General features: G+C 44.7%; 1 protein-coding gene across 1 annotated transcript in view; it reads left to right on the top strand.

Annotated features, from left to right (window-relative positions):
• The window catches only part of LOC126273271 (leucine-rich repeat-containing protein 43-like), a 254891-nt gene extending 239528 nt beyond the window's left edge, over positions 1-15363 (top strand). Inside the window, exon 10 of the mRNA XM_049976815.1 lies at positions 15060-15363. Within this exon, the coding sequence (XP_049832772.1) occupies positions 15060-15232 (173 nt within the window). The 3' untranslated portion in view covers positions 15233-15363. The remainder of the gene's footprint in view (positions 1-15059) is intronic.
• Positions 15364-20175: the final 4812 nt, after the last annotated feature.

Raw genomic sequence — 20175 nt, 5'->3', positions numbered from 1 at the left:
TGCATCAAAATTAATGTGTCCATCTCGTGCCTTTTTAAGGTCTTGAACTCAATCTGGCATTTACTCAACAAGTTTTTCGATGTACCGGTACCAGGTTCAATTTCATGATACCTGACATGAAAAATTTTCCCAATTATCTCTGTTCCATTGGTACAACAGTATTTACTAAGTTTTTTACACTTAATTGCCCACAAATTATCATATGGACGTATGTTCGGAGAACTGGAGGGCAATCATAATTGCTCTATTCCCAGATCTGCGCAACACTTCTGGACAACACTGGCACGTTGACTGCTACCATTGTTATCTCCTCTGAAATCATCTCTTGCCGTATTCAGTAACTAATTTTTAAGGATCTCACAATATTTTAACTCTGTATTTCAACCTACGCAAACTTTTATTCTTCCCACTCTTTTAAAACACCTTGTTCCCCAAGAATTGCACCTTCACTAAACTTCGTCTTTTCTACAATACAATCTTTCTTCAGTTCCTCTCCTGGATCATCTGAAGTTTCAAGCTCGTGCCATTCGAATACAAGTTAAATTTCTTCTCATCCGAAAAAATCACTCTCTTCTAGTCCTCAGATGTCCAGTGTTGATGCAAGGTTTCTCACCTTTTTCTTTTTTCAACGTGCTTTTTTGTTAGGTGCGCTTTCCTTGGAGCTGAGACGGGAAAGATGTCTTAACACTGTTTGACAGGAAGCTGAAATCCGAAACTAATGTTCAGTCTTAAAAGCAATCTGCCTTGAACTCAGTTTTTTGTCTTATTTTGTCATTTTCATTGCACTGCACAGTCTGGGTCTGCAGATTTTTTTCTGACAACGTTTGTACCTCAAACCTGGCCTTCCCGGTTGGCCGTGCGGTCTAACGCCCGGCTTTCCGGGCGGGAAGGCGTGCCGGTCCCCGGCAAGAATCCGCCCGGCGGTTATGTGTCGAGGTCCAGTGAACCGGCCAGTCTGTGGATGGTTTTTAGGCGGTTTTCCATTTGCCTTGGCGAATGCGGGCTGGTTCACCTTATTCCGCCTCAGCTACACTATGTGTCGATTGCTGCGCAAACAAGTTTTCCACGTACGCGTACACCACTATTACTCTACCACGCAAACATAGGGGTTACACTCGTCTGGTGTGAGATGTTCCCTGGCGTGTCCACCGGGGGCCGCACAATAATCCTGGGTTCGGTGTGGGGAGGCGGAGGGGTGAAGTGGACTGCGGTAGTCGTCGTGGGGTTGCTGACCACTGCGGCTGCGGCGGGGAAGGAGCCTCTCCGTCGTTTCTAGGTCCCCGGTTAACATAACATAACCTCAAACCTGATTTTCCAGTTTGAGCTTGTTTCTTCGGTACGTTTGACACAGTTTTGTGAGCCATTGATAACTGAGTTTGTACTGAAGTTTATACTTAACTTCGATGAGGCAAAAAAACCTAATAATATTTCATTCAAGCATGTCGTCGCGAAAATGTTTGTGTGCTTGCTAACAAGGAGACCCTATGGAGTGAGACGCTCTGCGATTTTCTTCTTACTTAGAGGATGTGATGATTAGTGATCAGACATTACTTTCCGAAAGTAGTACGACGCATTTCACAAAAAATCTCCAAAAAGTCCCCTTGGAAAATTAGAATATTAGTATCATCCTGTTGCACGAAAATGCCTGCCCCTACACTATCAATCGGACGAAGGTAACACTTCAGTGGTCTGGCTGGGAAACCCTGCAACATTCTCCATACAGCCCGGATCTCTCACCGTGTAATTTTCACAACTTTGGCGACCTTTAAAACGACATGCATGGACGTCGGTTTCGGTCGGACGAGGAAGTGCGAGAGTGGGAGCGGCTGGGATCCGTCAGCGGCCGACCGTGTTCTATGAAACAAGAACTGATGGTCTCATCTCCCAGTCTGGTAAATGTCTTAAGGTGTGTGGTGATTCCTTTTGAATGGAACCATTCCACGGTCCCTTTGTGGCGGATGTTCGGTTTGCATTTGACTGCACCTTATAATTTAATTATAGTATAGCTATGAACGGTGAAATGTGATATTTACAGATGAGTCCCCATTCAGTTTGTAGAATGGTTTACACAGCCCATTAGCTTTGAAGTATATTGATAGTCATTACAATCCCATGTACATCGTGGAAGATAATCAGTTGGGTGCTGGTAGAGTTTTATTGAGGAGAGCTATTGTTTTGGATGGCCATACGCAGAATAATGTTTATTTGATGATTAAACTGGCCCAGGGATGAGGTATTGGAACTGTGTGTATGATTCTTCAGGGATTTCGTTAGCTCAGGTTCCCGCATCATGGACAATGATACCCACTAGCATCCACCTACCAGCTAAATCTATATGTCTGAATTACTCTATAGAATATATCTGTGATAGATGGAGGAGAATAATTGTATCTTATCAGGTCCTAAAGTGAACTCTTCCAGCTCTCGCTAAAGCTCTTCCTCAACGATGGGACAGAACGACATCAGAGCTGTTTAATCTTCTCAAAGATAGCCTGTAGTAGTTACAGTAGTCACATATGCTTTTTCAGTTATGTCCACACGCCAGTACCAGAAAACTGTCATGCAAAGTAATTACATAACAAACTAGCAAGGGGAGGCCACGACGATGGGACCACAGATTTACTTCAAACTCTGTGCTTCCTTAGTAGGTCATTAAAACAACATAATATGCATGTAGTACGGTGCACTCCTCTGATAATTCCAAGAGAATCGCAGGAGAAGTTTTGCGTATCTGTCATGTAACTGATGTATCTGTGCGTCGGTGCTGATCGTAAGAGGTCATTGTAATCAAGTGTTAGCGTTCGCGCGTTGTAAGCGGGTGGTGGAGGAGACGGCGGTTCGAATTTCACTTTTACTTACTTTGGTAACAAGTACTTTTTCGTCACTGGTCATGACATTTGAGAGAGAACGTAATAAAAAAAACCAACACGTGTATTTGCGTGAAGTATTTGCATGAAGTTTCAGTGTTATCCATGTCTGTATGACAAATACCATCCTGAAACGTGTGATGTGTAGAGCACATCCGACAAGTAATTCTACATTACTCTTATGGTCTGGCAAATTGTGACTTATTATATTACTGATTGTGAATAACGTCATTCGCATAATTATTTATCGAGTTTTGACTTGGACTTTCCAAGCCTATCCCTTGTCCTTGAAAATTTCATTATAAATAATAAATATTCGAATAACATAAGAAATTCACTACAACTTCTTGAAAATGCACGTTTTTTCGTTATATTAACTCTCTACGGATCGGAGCGTGGAATGTCAGATGCCTTAATCGGGCAGGTAGGTTAGAAAATTTAAAAAGGGAAATGGATAGGTTAAAGTTAGATATAGTGGGAATTAGTGAAGTTCGGTGGCAGGAGGAACAAGACTTCTGGTTAGGTGACTACAGGGTTATAAACACAAAATCAAATAGGGGTAATGCAGGAATAGGTTTAATAATGAATAGGAAAATAGGAATGCGGGTAAGCTACTACAAACAGCATAGTGAACGCATTATTGTGGCCAAGATAGATACCAAGCCCACATCTGCTACAGTAGTACAAGTTTATATGCCAACTAGCTCTGCAGATGATGAAGAAATTGAAGAAATGTACGATCAAATAAAAGAAATTATTCAGATAGTGAAGGGAGACGAAAATTTAATAGTAATGGGTGACTGGAATTCGAGTGTAGGAAAAGGGAGAGAAGGAAACATAGTAGGTGAATATGGATTGGGGCTAAGAAATGAAAGAGGAAGCCGCCTAGTAGAATTTTGCACAGAGCACAACTTAATCATAGCTAACACTTGGTTTAAGAATCATGAAAGAAGGTTGTATACGTGGAAGAACCCTGGAGATACTAAAAGGTATCAGATAGATTATATAATGGTAAGACAGAGATTTAGGAACCAGGTTTTAAGTTGTAAGACATTTCCAGGGGCAGATGTGGACTCTGACCACAATCTATTGGTTATGACATGTAGATTAAAACTGAAGAAACTGCAAAAATGTGGGAAATTAAGGAGATGGGACCTGGATAAACTGAAAGAACCAGAGGTTGTACAGAGTTTCAGGGAGAGCATAAGGGGACAATTGACAGGAATAGGGGAAAGAAATACAGTAGAAGAAGAATGGGTAGCTCTGAGGGATGAAGTAGTGAAGGCAGCAGAGGATAAAGTAGGTACAAAGACGAGGGCTGCTAGAAATCCTTGGGTAACAGAAGAAATATTGAATATAATTGATGAAAGGAGAAAATATAAAAATGCAGTAAATGAAGCAGGCAAAAAGGAATACAAACGTCTCAAAAATGAGATCGACAGGAAGTGCAAAATGGCTAAACAGGGATGGCTAGAGGACAAATGTAAGGATGTAGAAGCTTATCTCACTAGGGGTAAGATACATACTGCCTACAGGAAAATTAAAGAGACCTTTGGAGAGAAGAGAACCATGTGTATGAATATCAGGAGCTCAGATGGCAGCCCAGTTCTAAGCAAAGAAGGGAAAGCAGAAAGGTGGAAGGAGTATATAGAAGGTTTATACAAGGGCGATGTACTTGAGGACAATATTATGGAAATGGAAGAGGATGTAGATGAAGACTAAATGGGAGATACGATACTGTGTGAAGAGTTTGACAGAACACTGAAAGACCTGAGTCGAAACAATGCCCCCGGAGTAGACAACATTCCATTAGAACTACTGACGGCCTTGGGAGAACCAGTCCTGACAAACCTCTACCAGCTGGTGAGCAAGATGTATGAGACAGGCGAAATACCCTCAGACTTCAAGAAGAATATAATAATTCCAATCCCAAAGAAAGCAGGTGCTGACAGATGTGAAAATTACCGAACTATCAGTTTAATAAGCCACGGCTGCAAAATACTAACGCGAATTCTTTACAGACGAATGGAAAAACTGGTAGATGCAGACATCGGGGAGGATCAGTTTGGATTCCGTCGAAATGTTGGAACACGTGAGGCAATACTGACCTTACGACTTATCTTAGAAGAAAGATTAAGGAAAGGCAAACCTACGTTTCTAGCATTTGTAGACTTAGAGAACGCTTTTGACAATGTTGACTGGAATACTCCTTTTCAAATTCTAAAGGTGGCAGGGGTAAAATACAGGGAGCGAAAGGCTATTTATAATTTGTACAGAAACCAGATGGCAGTCATAAGAGTCGAGGGGCATGAAAGGGAAGCAGTGGTTGGGAAAGGAGTGAGACAGGGTTGTAGCCTCTCCCCGATGTTATTCAATCTGTATATTGAGCAAGCAGTAAAGGAAACAAAAGAAAAATTTGGAGTAGGTATTAAAATTCATGGAGACGAAGTAAAAACTTTGAGGTTCGCCGATGACATTGTAATTCTGTCAGAGACGGCAAAGGACTTGGAAGAGCAGTTGAACGGAATGGACAGTGTCTTGAAAGGAGGATGTAAGATGAACATTAACAAAAGCAAAACGAGGATAATGGAATGTAGTCAAATTAAATCGGGTGATGCTGAGGGAATTAGATTAGGAAATGAGACACTTAAAGTAGTAAAGGAGTTTTGCTATTTAGGAAGTAAAATAACTGATGATGGTCGAAGTAGAGGTGATATAAAATGTAGACTGGCAATGGAAAGGAAAGCGTTTCTGAAGAAGAGAAATTTGTTAACATCGAATATAGATTTATGTATCAGGAAGTCGTTTCTGAAAGTATTTGTTTGGAGTGTAGCCATGTATGGAAGTGAAACATAGACGATAAATAGTTTGGACAAGAAGAAAATAGAAGCTTTCGAAATGTGGTGCTACAGAAGAATACTGAAGATAAGGTGGATAGATCACGTAACTAATGAGGAGGTATTGAATAGGATTGGGGAGAAGAGAAGTTTGTGGCACAACTTGACTAGAAGAAGGGATCGGTTGGTAGGCATCAAGGGATCACAAATTTAGCATTGGAGGGCAGCGTGGAGGGTAAAAATCGTAGAGAGAGACCGAGAGATGAGTACACTAAGCAGATTCAGAAGGATGTAGGTTGCAGTAGGTACTGGGAGATGAAGAAGCTTGCACAGGATAGAGTAGCATGGAGAGCTGCATCAAACCAGTCTCAGGACTGAAGACCACAACAACAACAACAACTCTCAAACGTCATAAATAAATAAGATGACCAATGATGAAAAAAATATTGATTAAAAAATTCAATGGGAGAGGGATTCGAACCAGTGCCTCCTCAACAGGCACATTCACAATACTCGAATGCTAACCACTTTTGTTTCTTTTTTTGTTTCGTTGTTGATCGTCGTGTTTGGTCGCTGCGGACGTCACATGACGTCCCTTCAAGTTCGTTGTTGATCCTTTCACTCACTTTCTTTATTACAGAGGCCAACCAGCTCTCTGTCCGAACACGCCGAGCTACCGAGCCGGCTTGACCACAATTACTTCTTGCAACTGGTTTCTTCGCACAGGTATACCATTTATATAATAGACGCGTAAAACTTTTCTTGAAATTTTCTCGGAATTGCCAGAGTAGGGCACATTACCGTTAGCACATTGTGTTGTTTTAATGGCCCACTATCGGTGAAGAAAGTTTGAAGTAAATCCGTAAACCTAACGTTGTGGCCTCCACTTGTAAGATAACAATATGGTAATAAAAATACTTCTGAAACGTTGTAACTGTTTAAATGTTGTTGAAACATGTATGTAGAACTTTCCCTTCTCCTCTCATTCTTCTGCTTCGGCGTCTGAAGTTCTTCTTTCTCTTCTTCCTCCCTGTGCGCTCCTGACAGCCGGCCCACGCGTCTGCAGCGCAACAGCTGACTGGGTAACGTATAATTCCCAGCCCCAAGTCGACAGGTAGAGTTCGCATGTAGCCCCTGGTACAGGCCAGGCCCAGGGAGGGGTGATTGTCTGAGCTGATACCTTCCCAAACTGCCGATTGGTGCCTCTGTCAAGTGTTTGGGAGGTGTGACCTGAGGTGTGAACAATCACCTAAGGCAGTTGCGCCTCCTTGCGAAGGGGCCCCCCAGTTGGAAGGAACGCGCCATAGGAGACACTGGCTACCATGGGGGATTTTCTCGCAATGAGCCAATCATCTTCACAATCTACATCTACGAAATATAAACGGAATGAGGCTTACTAATCAAAGATCCGTCCATCTGCACCGTGGTTCCTCGTGCTGAAGACGGTCAGTCCTTCTCAATGGTAAACCAGTTTATTATTCAGAAAGATGTTGATGCCATTGCCAGCCCTGTGAAATCCTGCTCTCGTTTATGGAATGACAATTTGCTTTTGGAGACTACTTCTCATTCTCAAGCACAACAACTGCTTGCCACCTCACTTCTCCATGGCTATCCTGTTTCTGTCGAGGCCCATACAACTCTGAATTCTTCTTGTGGTATTATTTACACTAGGCTGCTCAACGGTCTGACCGAAACAGAAATTAATTCTTACCTCTCTGATCAGGATGTCATTGCCGTCCATTGGGTGATGAAAAAGGTCGATTCCTGCTTACTGCCCAGCTGCACTCGTTTTCTCACATTTGGTAAAGTGGTGCTTTCGTTCAAGATTGAAGCAGGCTATGAAATTAACACAGTCCAACCGTGCATACTGAACGCGATCCACTGCTACTGTGTGATAGTTTCAACCACTCAAGAACCTCTTGTCGACACCCAGCCAAATGTGTAACCTATGGTAGGGATGTGCATGATGGCGATTGTCCATCTCCTTCTCCCCACTGTATCAACTGCAACAGCGGCCATGTCGTCTCTTCTCGGGATTGTCCCATGTATCTTGGTGATCAGGTTATCCAGGAGATCGGGGTAAAGTTACCCAGATCCTCGCAGGTTATTGACTAGTCGCAAACCCTGTGTTCTCCCATCTGACACTCATGGAGCAGGATCGTTCTCTTTCAGTGCCCTGTAGCAGCAACTCTACACCATCTGTCTGTCGGCAGCCGCCGAGTTGACACCCCTTCGTTTCTTCCTCATCGTGACTCTCCTCCAATGGAACATTCACGGCCTTTGGTCCCACAAAGAGGTCTTACTGCTGCTTTTAGCATCGCAGCGTCCCCTTGTACTCTGCCTTAGGGAAACAAAATTGCGTCCTCATGACCACTTTAGCTTTCACATTTCTTCCCAGTTCGTTTTGACCTTCCCCCTGAGACCGGCATTCCATCTTATGGGAGCGTCATGCTGCTCATATGGGATGATGTTCAAAGTCAACCCATCTCCCAGACTACTCATCTTCAAGCAGTTGCAGTTCGTCTTTTCCTTCCTCTCATGACTTTTCCCTCAGTACCATTTATGTTGCTCCATCATTCGAAGCCACCAGGGTAGGACGCCTTTAGCTTATTAGGCAGCTACCTACCCCATTTCTGCTACTCAGTGACTTAAATGCACATAATCCCCTTTGGGGTTCTCCCAGAACCTGTCAGGGAGGTGTCCTCTTGGCTGATCTTCTTAATCAATTCAACCTCTTCTGCCTTAACACTGGAGCCCCCACATTTCATTCCGACTCCTTATACACCTATTCCAATTTGGACCTATCGTTCTCCCCTGCCAGCTTGCCTATCGTCTTGAGTGGTCCGTTCTTTCTGACACCTACGCGAGCGACCATTTCTCATGTGCTATCCGTTTGCTGACTTCTACCCCACCTGTGTGCACACCCAAATGGCAGCTTACTAAGGCTGACTGGCTGCTTTACTCCTCCCTAACGACCTTCGAAGAAAAACATTTCCCCAGTAGTGATGACCAGGCGGAGTACCATAAATGTTATTCTTACTGCTGCAGAAAGTTCCATTCCTCGTACTTCCTCCTTGCCACGCCATGTCCCAGTCCCTTGGAGGACTGAGTCATACCGCGACGCCATTCGTGAGCAGACGTGCTCACCGCGTTTTTAACTATTATCCTACGGCGGCAAACTGCATTCATTCCAAACAGATGCATGCCAGGTGTCGTCGCGTTCTTCAGGATAGCAAAAAAGCTAGCTGCTTTTGATTCACTAGTTCTTTTAACAGTACCACCCCTTACTCTGTCGAGTGGGCCATCCTCCCACGGCTCTCTGGGACCAAGATCCATAGGCCAATTTCTGGCCTGAGAGTAGGAGACGATGTCATTGTGGACCCTATTGCTATCTCAAACACCTTGGGCCTCCATTTTGCGGAAATTTCAAGCTCTTTCCACTAACACCACGCCTTCCTCCTTCAGAAATGAATGGAGGAGGCTCAGGCGATACTCTTCTCTTCTACGAATCGTATTACAATTCCGCCTTTACTATGAGGGAGCTCGATCATTCTCTCAGTTAATGCCAAACCTCCACCCCAGGACCAGACGCTGTCCACATTCAGATGTTGCAGCACCTTTCTCGTTCGCGCAAGAACTTTATGCTTAATACATACAACCGCATCTGGGCAGAGGGCACATTTCCAGGACGTTGGCGTGAAGCCACTGTCATACCCATACATAAACGCGGTAAGGACAAAACCCTTCCTTCTAGCTACCGCCCCTTTTCTCTCACTAGTTGTGTTTCCAAGGTGTTGGAATGCATGATTCATGCCCACCTGGTATGGTGGCTCGAATCTCGCAATTTACTAACGACTGCACAGTATGGATTTCACGTGAGGCATTCTGCAGTTGCCGGCCGTTATGACCGAGCGTTCTACGCGCTTCACTCTGGAACTGCCCGACCGTTACGGTCGCAGGATCGAATCCTGACTTGGGAATGGATGTGTGTGATGTCCTTAGGTTAGTTAGGTTTAAGTAGTTCTAAGTCCTAGGGGACTGATGGTTCAAATGGTTCAAATGGCTCTGAGCACTATGGGACTTAACATCTACGGTCATCAGTCCCGTAGAACTTAGAACTACTTAAACCTTACTAACCTAAGGACATCACACAACACCCAGCCATCACGAGGCAGAGAAAATCCCTGAACCCGCTGGGAATCGAACCCGGGAATCCGGGCGTGGAAAGCAAGAACGCTACCGCACGACCACGAGATGCGGGCAGGGGACTGATGACCTCAGATGTTAAGTCCCATAGTGCTCAGAGCCATTTGAACCATTCTGCAGTTGACCCTCTCTTCACTTTGTCCACCCATGTCATGAATGGTTTTCTACGGAAATCCCAGACTGTGGCCTTGTTTATCGATTTGGAGAAGGCCTACGATAGCTAACTAATATCCTCCGTACTCTTTACACGTGTGGCTTCCATGGGCACCTGCCCTGTTTCCTTCAGGAATTTTTAGAAGGCCAAGTTTTCGAGGGGTGTGTGGGCTCTGCTTTGTCGGACACTTTTATCCAGGAAACCGCTGTGCCTCAGGATTCCGTCCCGAGTGGCGTCCTCTTTGTTAATGGCCTGTCTCCCGCTGGGCATTTCCGGCTCCCTTTTCGTTGACACCTTTGCCATCTATTGCAGTTCTCACTGAGCGGCGTCTTCAGCGACGTCTTGATCGTCTTTACTCCTGGAGCATAGATAATGATTTCCTTTTTTCCAATGACAAAACCGTCTGAACGAATTTCTGGCGGAGCAACAGGTTTCTCCCCCCCTCCTTACATCTTGGGCCTGTTGCTCTTCCGTTCGTTGAAACTACGAAATTCCTCGATAGGAAACTTTCTTGATCCTCCCATGTGTCTTACCTGGCAGCCCGCTCCCGCTCTACGTGATCCTTCAGTGTCCTACATGTCCTCAGTAGTACTTCCTGGGTTGTAGATCTAGCCATACTCCTCCGTTTGCACGAGTCACTTGTCTATTCGAAACCAGGCTACGGGTGCTTTGTTTATGCGTCTGCATGTCCGTCCCTCTTGCGCCTTCTCAACACAATCCACCATCGTGGCATCAGTTTGGCCCTTTACACTAGCCCAGATGAGAGTCCGTATGCTGAAGTTACTGAACTGCCTCTGTCATATGGCCGTGACTTTCTCCTCAGCAGGTATGCATGCCGTTAGTCTGCCATGCGTGGCCACCCATCCTATGGCTCCTTCCTCGCTGACTCCTTTGACCGCCTGGAGTCCACTTCCGGCACTTGCTCCGGCGGCTCTGCTTCACACTACTGAACATGCAACTCTCCCAGTGGATGTGAACTCTTCACCACCTTGGTGTCGAGTGTGCCTTCGTCATTGGCACCCACGTCTTTAGATATCGGCTTCCAGCACACTACTCAGTATTTACAGCCGTGCTCTTCACCCTGGTCAGGCCACTGAGTACATCTGGCGACACAGGCTTTTCAATTGTATCCTCTGCTCAGACTCTCTCAGCGCCTTTCAAAGTGTATATGCGCTGTACACCGCCCATCCCTTAGTGCAACGGATCCAGGATAACAGTCACTTGCTCACGCTTGGTGGAGCCACTGTGATGTTTATGTATGTTTCTGGTCATGTCGGTCTGCCAGGAAATGAGGCTGCTGACGCTGCTGCCATGGCTGCAGTCCTTGTACCTCAGCCCACTAGTTCATTCATTCCCTCCGAACATCTGACAGGAGGTGGTGTCCCTTTGGCATCGCCAATGCTCCTCCCTTCGTCGGAAAAGCTCCAGATTATTAAGCCTCTACTAGTGACTTGGACAACCTCTTCTTGGCCCTCCCGCCGGGAGGCGGTCATTTTGACTAGGTTACGTAAAGGGCACTGACATTTTAGCCATCGTCATTTGTTAAGTGGCGCTCCCCCGCATTGCGCCCAACTTTTAACTGTTCGCCACTTCCTGAACGAATGCCCATTTTTTAACAGTTTACGTCCCACGTGGGTTTGCCATCTGACTTATCGGCCGTTGTAGCAAATGACACGCGGGCTGTCGACCACGTTTTACTTTTTATCCGTCAAAGCAATACGGCGATGGCCATTAATTTTTTAGTTTCGGACCTCCGTTTCTGTATGGTGTCTTCTGTAGGCCTTTCTCCAAGACCCTGTTTATAGTAGTCTTCTCTTATGCCTACTGGGATTGACGCATAGTCGTTTTTTAACTCCTCTCTGCCTTCGTGTTCTATAGTTTTGACTTGGGTGCGTATGACCCCAGTTGTTTTTGCGCCCTAAAGTAAAACGAACAAACAAACGGTATCATTTCTCAAAGCTGTACCTTAAAGAAGTGCAATGTCCCATGCTCTAAAGCTTCGCTGTGTTGAGGGTACTGGTGCGTAGTATCTGTAAGTGGTTATTCTTTGGAGGGCGACAATGCCCAGTGGCGAAGAGAGTCGCAAACAGACGCAGTTGTTGAGAGGCTGTGGAAGGTGTACGCTAAAGCGTTAGGTTAGATAGATAAACTCCCGTGGAAGACTCTGCAGGAAAGATGCTCAGTAGCTCGGTACGGGTTTTTGTTCAAGTTTCGAGAACATATCTTCACCGAGGAGTCAAATAGTATATTGCTCCCTCCTACGTATATCTCGCGAAGAGACCATGAGGATAAAATCAGAAAGATTAGAGCCAACACAGCGGCATACCGACAATTTTTCTTTCCACGAACAAAGCGAGACTGGAATAGAAGGGAGAACCGTTAGAGGTACTCAAGGTACCTTCCACCACACACCGTCAGGTGGCTTGTGGACTATGGATGCACATGTAGATGTAGATACTACTGCCATCAGTATATATGTGGATGTTGCTATCTTATGACTTGTCACCTCAGTGTATGTTGTTGTTGTGGTCTTCAGTCCTGAGATTGGTATGATGCAGCTCTCCATGCTACTCTATCCTGTCCAAGCTTCTTCATCTCCCAGCACCTACTGCAGCCTACATCCTTCTGAATCTGCTTAGTGTATTCATATCTTGGTCTCCCTCTACGATTTTTACCCTCCACGCTGCCCTCCATTACTAAATTGGTGATCCCTTGATGCCTTAGAACATGTCCTACCAACCGATCCCTTCTTCTAGTGAAGTTCTGCCACAAACTCCTCTTCTCCCCAATTCTATTCAATACCATCTCATTAGTTATGTGATCTACCCATATAATATTCAGCATTCTTCTGTAGCACCACATTTCGAAATCTTCTATTGTCTTCAAGTACAAACTATTTATCGTCCGCGTTTCACTTCTATACATGGCTACACTCCATACAAATACTTTCAGAAACGACTTCCTGATACTTAAATCAATACTCGATATTAACAAATTTCTCTTCTTCAGAAACGCTTTCCTTGCAATTGCCAGTCTATATTTTATATCCTCTCTACTTCGACCATCATCAGTTATTTTTCTCCCCAAATAGCAAAACTCCTTCACTACTTTAAGTGTCTCTTTTCCTAATCTAATTCCCTCAGCATCACCCGATTTAATTCGACTACATTCCATTATCCTCGTTTTACTTTTGTTGATGTTCATCCTATACCCTCCTTTCAAGACACTTTCCTTTACGTTCAACTGCTCTTCCAGGTCCTTTGCTGTCTCTGATAGAATTACAGTGTCATCTGCGAACCTCAGAAGTTTTTATTTCTTCTCCACGGATTTTAATAGCTACTCCGAATTTTTCTTTTGTTTCCTTCACTGCTTGCTCAATATACAGATTGAATAGCATCGTGGAGAGGCTACAACCCTGTCTCACTCCCTTCCCAACCACTGCTTCTCTTTCATGTCCCTCGACTCTTATAACTTCCATCTGGTTTTTGCACAAATTGTAAATAGCCTTTCGCTTCCTGTATTTTAAGGCTGCCACCTTCAGAATTTGAATGAGAGTATTCCAGTCAACATTGTCAAAAGCTTTCTCTAAGTCTACATATGCTAGAAACGTAGGTTTGCCTTTCCTTCATCTTTCTTGTAAGATAAGCCGTCAGGTCAGTATTGCCTCAAGTGTTCCAACATTTCTACGGAATCCAAACTGATTTTCCCCGAGGTCGGCTTCTACCAGTTTTTCCATTCGCCTGTAAAGAATTCGCGTTAGTATTTTGCAGCCGTGGATTATTAAACTGATAGTTCGGTAATTTTCACATCTGTCAACACCTGCTTTCTTTAGGACTGGAATTATTATATTCTTCTTGAAGTCTGAAGGAATTTCGCCTGTCTCTTACATCTTGCTTATCAGATGATAGAGTTTTGCCAGGACTGGCTCTCCCAAGGCTGTCAGTAGTTCTAATGGAATGTTGTCTACTCTGGGGACCTTGTTTCGACTCAGGTCTTTCAGTGCTCTGTCAAACTCCACCCGAAGTTTTATATCTCCCATTTCATCTTCGTCTACATCCTCTTCCATTTCCATAATATTGTACTGGAGTACATCGACCGTGTATAGACCCTCTATATACTCCTTTCACCTTTCTGTTTTCCCTTCTTTGCTTAGAACTGGGTTTCCATCTGAGCTCTTGATGTTCATACAAGTGGTTCTATTTTCCCCAAAGGTCTCTTTAATTTTCCTGTAGGCAGTATCCATCTTACCCCTCGTGAGATAAGCCTCTACATCCTTACATTTGTCCTCTAGCCATCCCTGCTTAGCCATTTTGCGCTTCCTGTCGATCTCATTTTTGAGACGTTTGTATTCCTTTTTGCCAGCTTCACTTACTGCATTTTTGTATTTTCTCCTTTCATCAATTAAATTCAGTATGTCTTCTGTTACCCAAGGATATCTAGTAGCCGTCGTCTTTTTACCTACTTGATCCTCTGGTGCCTTCACTATTTCATTCCTCAAAGCTACCCATTCTTCTTCTACTATATTTCTTGCCCCCATTCCTGTCAGTTGTTCCCTTATGCTGTCCCTGAAACTCTGTACAACCTCTGGTTTACTCAGTTTATCCAGGTCCCATCTCCTTAAATTCCCACATTTTTGCAGTTTCTTCAGTTTTAATCTACAGTTCATAACGCTCCTCAATATACAGAATGAATAGCATTGGGGAGAGGCTACAACCCTGTCTCACTTCCTTCCCAACCACTCTTTCCCTTCCATGCCCCTCGTCTCTTATAACTGCCATCTCGTTTCTGTACAAATTGTAAACAGCCTTTCGCTCCCTGTGTTTTACCCCTGAAACAAGACTTGCAACCCGGCGGCTGAACTTCCGCGGATGGGGTCTCCGGCCCATCCTTGGCACACGACCATTTCAGTCACGGTGTGATGTGTGCTGGGAATGGCTTAATTTGTTGTACGGTGTGGTGATGTGTCTGCAAGCTGACAGCGGTGGTGGCCCTCAGAAACGGGCGGCCGGGGCGCGGACGCTGGGTCGGTGTGTGAGCCGCGGCCGGTGCCGGAGCGGCTGACGTGCCACGTGGGGCTGGGCGTGGCGCGGCTGCTGCCCGCGCGGCCGCACGTGCCCGCCTACGAGGCGGGGGCGCTCGGCTGCCACGACACGTGGAGCACCGAGTAGCCGCCCGCTCTCCTTCTGCAGGGCGCGGCCACATTAATGCCTCAACATACAAATTAGAAGCCTACCCCCAAAACTGTAAAACGCGCCTGTAAGGCTTCTATATTACTCAAAATAAATTCGATTTTATATTTTTCATCTGGTTTCTGTCAACAGTTGTCTATCATTCGCAACAGGCTTATAAGGTGAAGTCATGAAATTTCAATTGTCCCCTCGGAAAAATAATGTCACAGAATTAATTATATGGTTGGTTTGTGGATACAGTATCAGCTGCAAAGCGATTTAGAAAAGATTGCTGTATGGTGTGTCAGGTGGCAGTTGACGCTAAATAACGAAAAGTGATCCACATGAGTTCCAAAAGAAATCCGTTGGAACTCGATTACTCGATAAATAGTACAATTCTCAAGGCTGTCAATTCAACTAAGTACCTGGGTGTTAAAATTACGAACAACTTCAGTTGGAAGGACCACATAGATAATATTGTCGGGAAGGCGAGCCAAAGGTTGCGTTTCATTGGCAGGACACTTAGAAGATGCAACAAGTCCACTAAAGAGACAGCTTACACTACACTCGTTCGTCCTCTGTTAGAATATTGCTGCGTGGTGTGGGATCCTTACCAGCTGGGATTAACGGAGGACATCGAAAGGGTGCAAAAAAGGGCACCTCGTTATGTAATATCACGTAATAGGGGAGATAATGTGGCAGGTATTATACGCGAGTTGACATGGAAGTCAATAAAGCAAAGACGTTTTTCGTCGCGGCGAGACCTTTTTACGAAATTTCAGTCACCAACTTTCTATTCCGAATGCGAAAATATTTTGTTGAGCCCAACCTACATAGGTAGGAATGATCATCAAAATAAAATAAGAGAAATCAGAGCTCGAACAGAAAGGTTTAGGTGTTCGTTTTTCCCGCTCGCTGTTCGGGAGTGGAATAGTAGAGAGATAGTATGATTGTGGTGAACCCTCTGCCAAGCACTTAAATGTGAATTGCAGAGTAGTCATGTAGATGTAGATGTAGTCCTGGTACACATCAAAATACCTGCGTCACAGTTCGACAGAAGCCGAAGGTTCGTTTCAGTAACGACAATACATTATTTATTTATCGTATGGCTAGTACAGACATATCATGAAATTAAATTACATATACATATGTACGTATTGACACACAAGAAATTTAAGTTTGTCTTTACAACTGAATATTCAGTCCTTCAATCCAGCGCACTGCATCTGGAGTTGCTAGCAGGAAGTCCTCCTTGGCGCCGTGATAGGCTCGAATCTTGCATTTACTGAAAATGTGGTGAACAGTCTGGTATGGAGCCCCGCAGTCACAGGCTGGATCAGGCAGCTTCTTCCACTTAAAAAGAGCATCCCTGCATAGCCCATCGCTGGTACGGATTCTGTTGAAAGTAGACCAGGTCTTGCGTGGTAAGTCGAATCCACTTGGAAGTTTAGCACCTGAGAAGATATTATGCAGGTGCACATCTGTCACTGCTTCCCACCGACCTTTCCATTCTTCAAGAGGTTTGAAAGTTTTAGCAACCGTGTCAGCAGCATCGCACAGAGTTGGATGGCGTGATTTCAGTCTCTTGCGATTTAAAAGTGGAAGGTCACTATGCACGGGTAGGTTAGAATTCCTGGAGATCTTGTGGAATTCTCTCGTAAGGGCAGTACATCTGCGTAGATCACGAGGCATTATACAGGTTAACAGTGGAAGCCAATAAACTGGCGTAGATCTGATTGTGTCAGATATTATGCGCATTGTCGTATTCAGCTGGGTATCAACACGCCTTGTATGATGACTATTCATCCAAACAGGTACACAATACTCAGCACTTGAGTATACCAAGCCCACAGCTGAAGTTCGCACGGTGGTTGCTGAAGATCCCCAGGTAGTTCCGCATAGCTTATGGAGGATGTTGTTTCGAGTCCTCAACTTCTGAGCTAATTTAAGAAGGTGTTGTTTGAAGCATAATATACGATTCAGGATGACACCAAGATATTTTGGTTTCCAATTATGACGAAGAATTCTGCCTCTAGAACTTACTTCCAGTTTTACGTTCGCCAACCAGTTAGTTAGATGGAAGCAACACACTTCTGTTATACTCACACTGGGTTGGAGTCTCCAGATTTTGAAGTAATTATCTAATTCAGACAGGTCATTTGGCTAGAATCTCTTCTGTTGTCTTCATTTCCTGGTGTTTTAGGGTTAGAGCCAGGTCATCGGCATAGCAGCATTTTCTGGACGAAGTGTCAGGTAGATCAGATAGATATAGGTTGAATAGTAAGGGTGAGAAAACCGATCGTTGAGGCAATCCGTTGTTCAGCATCCTCTCCTTACTTATGTTGCTTCCAGTGATTACCTGGAACTTCCGATCACTTAGCATGATGTTAATCAGTCGAGCCATTGTTCTGCAGGGTATGATGCGGAGAAATTTGAGGATAAGGCCTTCTCGCCACAGAGTGTCGAAGGCGGCAGTTAGATCAACAAATGCCACAGATGTTTTCTGCTTCATTTGGTATCCTGACTCTATGAAGGATGTGAAAGGCAATATTTGGTCGCAGCAGCTACGCCCTGGTCTGAAGCCTGCCCGATCAACTGTAACGTTCTCCAGGATAGCGCTACTTATTCTGTTATATATTAGCCTTTCAAAAAGCTTGTAGCAGGAGCTAACTAGGGCAATGGGGCGATGGTTTTCTACCTTGTTGCTGGGTTTGCCAGGTTTCAGAACAGATATTGTCTTCGCCTTTTTAAACTCCAATGGAAGTTGACCAGTCAGCAGGATGCCCGTGAAGAATTCTGCCAGCCATTTCTTAGCTCACCCAAGAGATCCCACATTACTTACCCCAACGCAATCCGCAATCTTCATTTGGCCATGATACAAGACCTGCATGGGGGACTAGCTTCACATAATAATGTAACAGACTGATAGTAAAATATACCCTCCAAAATAGTGAGCGCTAGGAATTACGGTAGAACTATCTAATGAACTGATAAACGCAATCCTTCCATCACACTATTACATTTATTGTCTTTAAACATGTGTTGACTCAGAGTAAAATTTTTATCAGAATAACGAGTATCATGACAATAGTACAAATAAATCTGTAAACAGAGTATAAGTGAATCGTCAGTCGGCAAATCCGTCTAATCCGTCGATACTGCTCAAGACCCATGGAGACTCCTCTAGTGCAACTAACGTGGCAAAAAGATGCAAATTAAATGACGAACTGAGTTAAGCAATCGTAAATCGGAAATGTATACCGTTATTACCTATCGAGATGAAGTGGTGACTTGAATGCAACACTTAAAAGTCTTGCGCTACTGATTTGAGAACTCTAACAACAGATCTGACCAACCCGAAGCCGGAGCCGTGTAAATTACCGAACAAATATTTTTCGCAGACGACGGGTGCTACATTGAGTTGTCTGAGCTCCAAACAGGTGGCCTCTAGACTGGAGATCTACGCACAATGCTGAAAATTATTAGCCTTGCCCGGATGACGGGACGAGCAAGCTTCTATCACAAATTCTCTACAACGGGAGTGACAGAGTGACATCGCTGTCCGGTACGACAGTCGAAAAGCAAGTCTCACAAGAATGCTCTTCCACAGCAGACAGTGAGTCTCTGCTTCTTTCTGTGTGGGGCCATTCGACAATTAAACCAATAGTCTACCACTCTACGAGGAGCTCTAAGCTTCCCACTACCTTGCTCTGTTAATTTTTCTGCCAGTGAACGACCTTCCCTGCAGTTTTTCTGAAGGCAGTAATCTTTAGCTGACTTCACTGTCGTTTAGCCAATCCCAGCTACTGTGAGGACTTTACTCACGAAGCTTCGCGGCTTTTTTGGCGCTTCTGTTAGGAGCGTTGTGTGCGCCCGCAGCTCTGCATAGACGGGAGTTGGGTGGCCGCTTCCGTGAACTGTTATTTGAAAGGACCACAGCTTTTGGCGCTGAACCATGCTCTTTTGCCCACGATACGAGCCTCTCGTCCAAAAGCAGACGACTGCGAGAGCTCATTGCCCCGTACTCTGAATCCCGAGATCAAGGAGGATCGTCCTGTCTGCAGGTGAGCACCAAGGGCCAAGGTCCACTATGTCCCTGGTAAGCTGTCATTATTTTGACAGGTCAAAAGCCCCCATCCTCTCGGTCACTTGTCGACTTCTACTGTGTGCGACAGGTGAACTCCGTCCGCCACGAGGCTGCCTGGAAGTATCGTCCGGACACACAGGAAAGCTTAAAAATTACTCACTTCCCTCCTATACGATACTAGCATTAATTCTCCCGGTACGTTGTACACGATTATAAATTGCGCGCGACTGGTGAGTTAGCATGAGGATTTCCCCATTTTTTCATAGCAAATAATGAATCGCATAACTACAAATATCGAAACGAATGAAAGATTTGCAGGTGAGCTTGGGCCTTGCAACTTGTGTGGGAGAGCCAACTGGCCTGCCGTTGTGTACAGAACCACTGCACGCCGGTAGAGTCACAACAAAATGGCGTGCGTGCTGCGCTGATAAAGTAGAAGTGGGGTGCGCCTCTGTGTTTCGGCTTGCCTAGCGGCGTACTGTGGTGATGGTATTTTTGTGTACCAGGACTGCAGACATTTACCCACAAACAAACAAAACAATAACTAGGGACTTTTATTTTATTGAGGTAATACTTAAAACAAGTAGCAAAGTAGGAAAGCCACTACTTCAAGAAGAAGCGGCGGCTGCATCTTCAGTTACATTGAGTCACCGTAGAAACTAATGTTTACATGATCACAAGAGTCAATTTCAAAGAAACTAATTACCCGTATCTTTAAAAACAGAGGCCTGATACAATAGACTGCTACTCGTACTTGTTGCGAAAGTTTTCACTGTACGCTACTTACCATATAGCTAACGGGAAATTTCAGCCTTTGACCCTACATAACACTACTCAACACACATTTGCCCTCTGC

This window comes from Schistocerca gregaria, chromosome 5, assembly GCF_023897955.1.
Source record: "Schistocerca gregaria isolate iqSchGreg1 chromosome 5, iqSchGreg1.2, whole genome shotgun sequence".
NCBI classification, from domain to species: domain Eukaryota; kingdom Metazoa; phylum Arthropoda; class Insecta; order Orthoptera; family Acrididae; genus Schistocerca; species Schistocerca gregaria.
The sequence above is the reverse complement of the archived record's forward strand: the minus strand, read 5'-3'. Positions and strand labels throughout refer to the sequence as shown.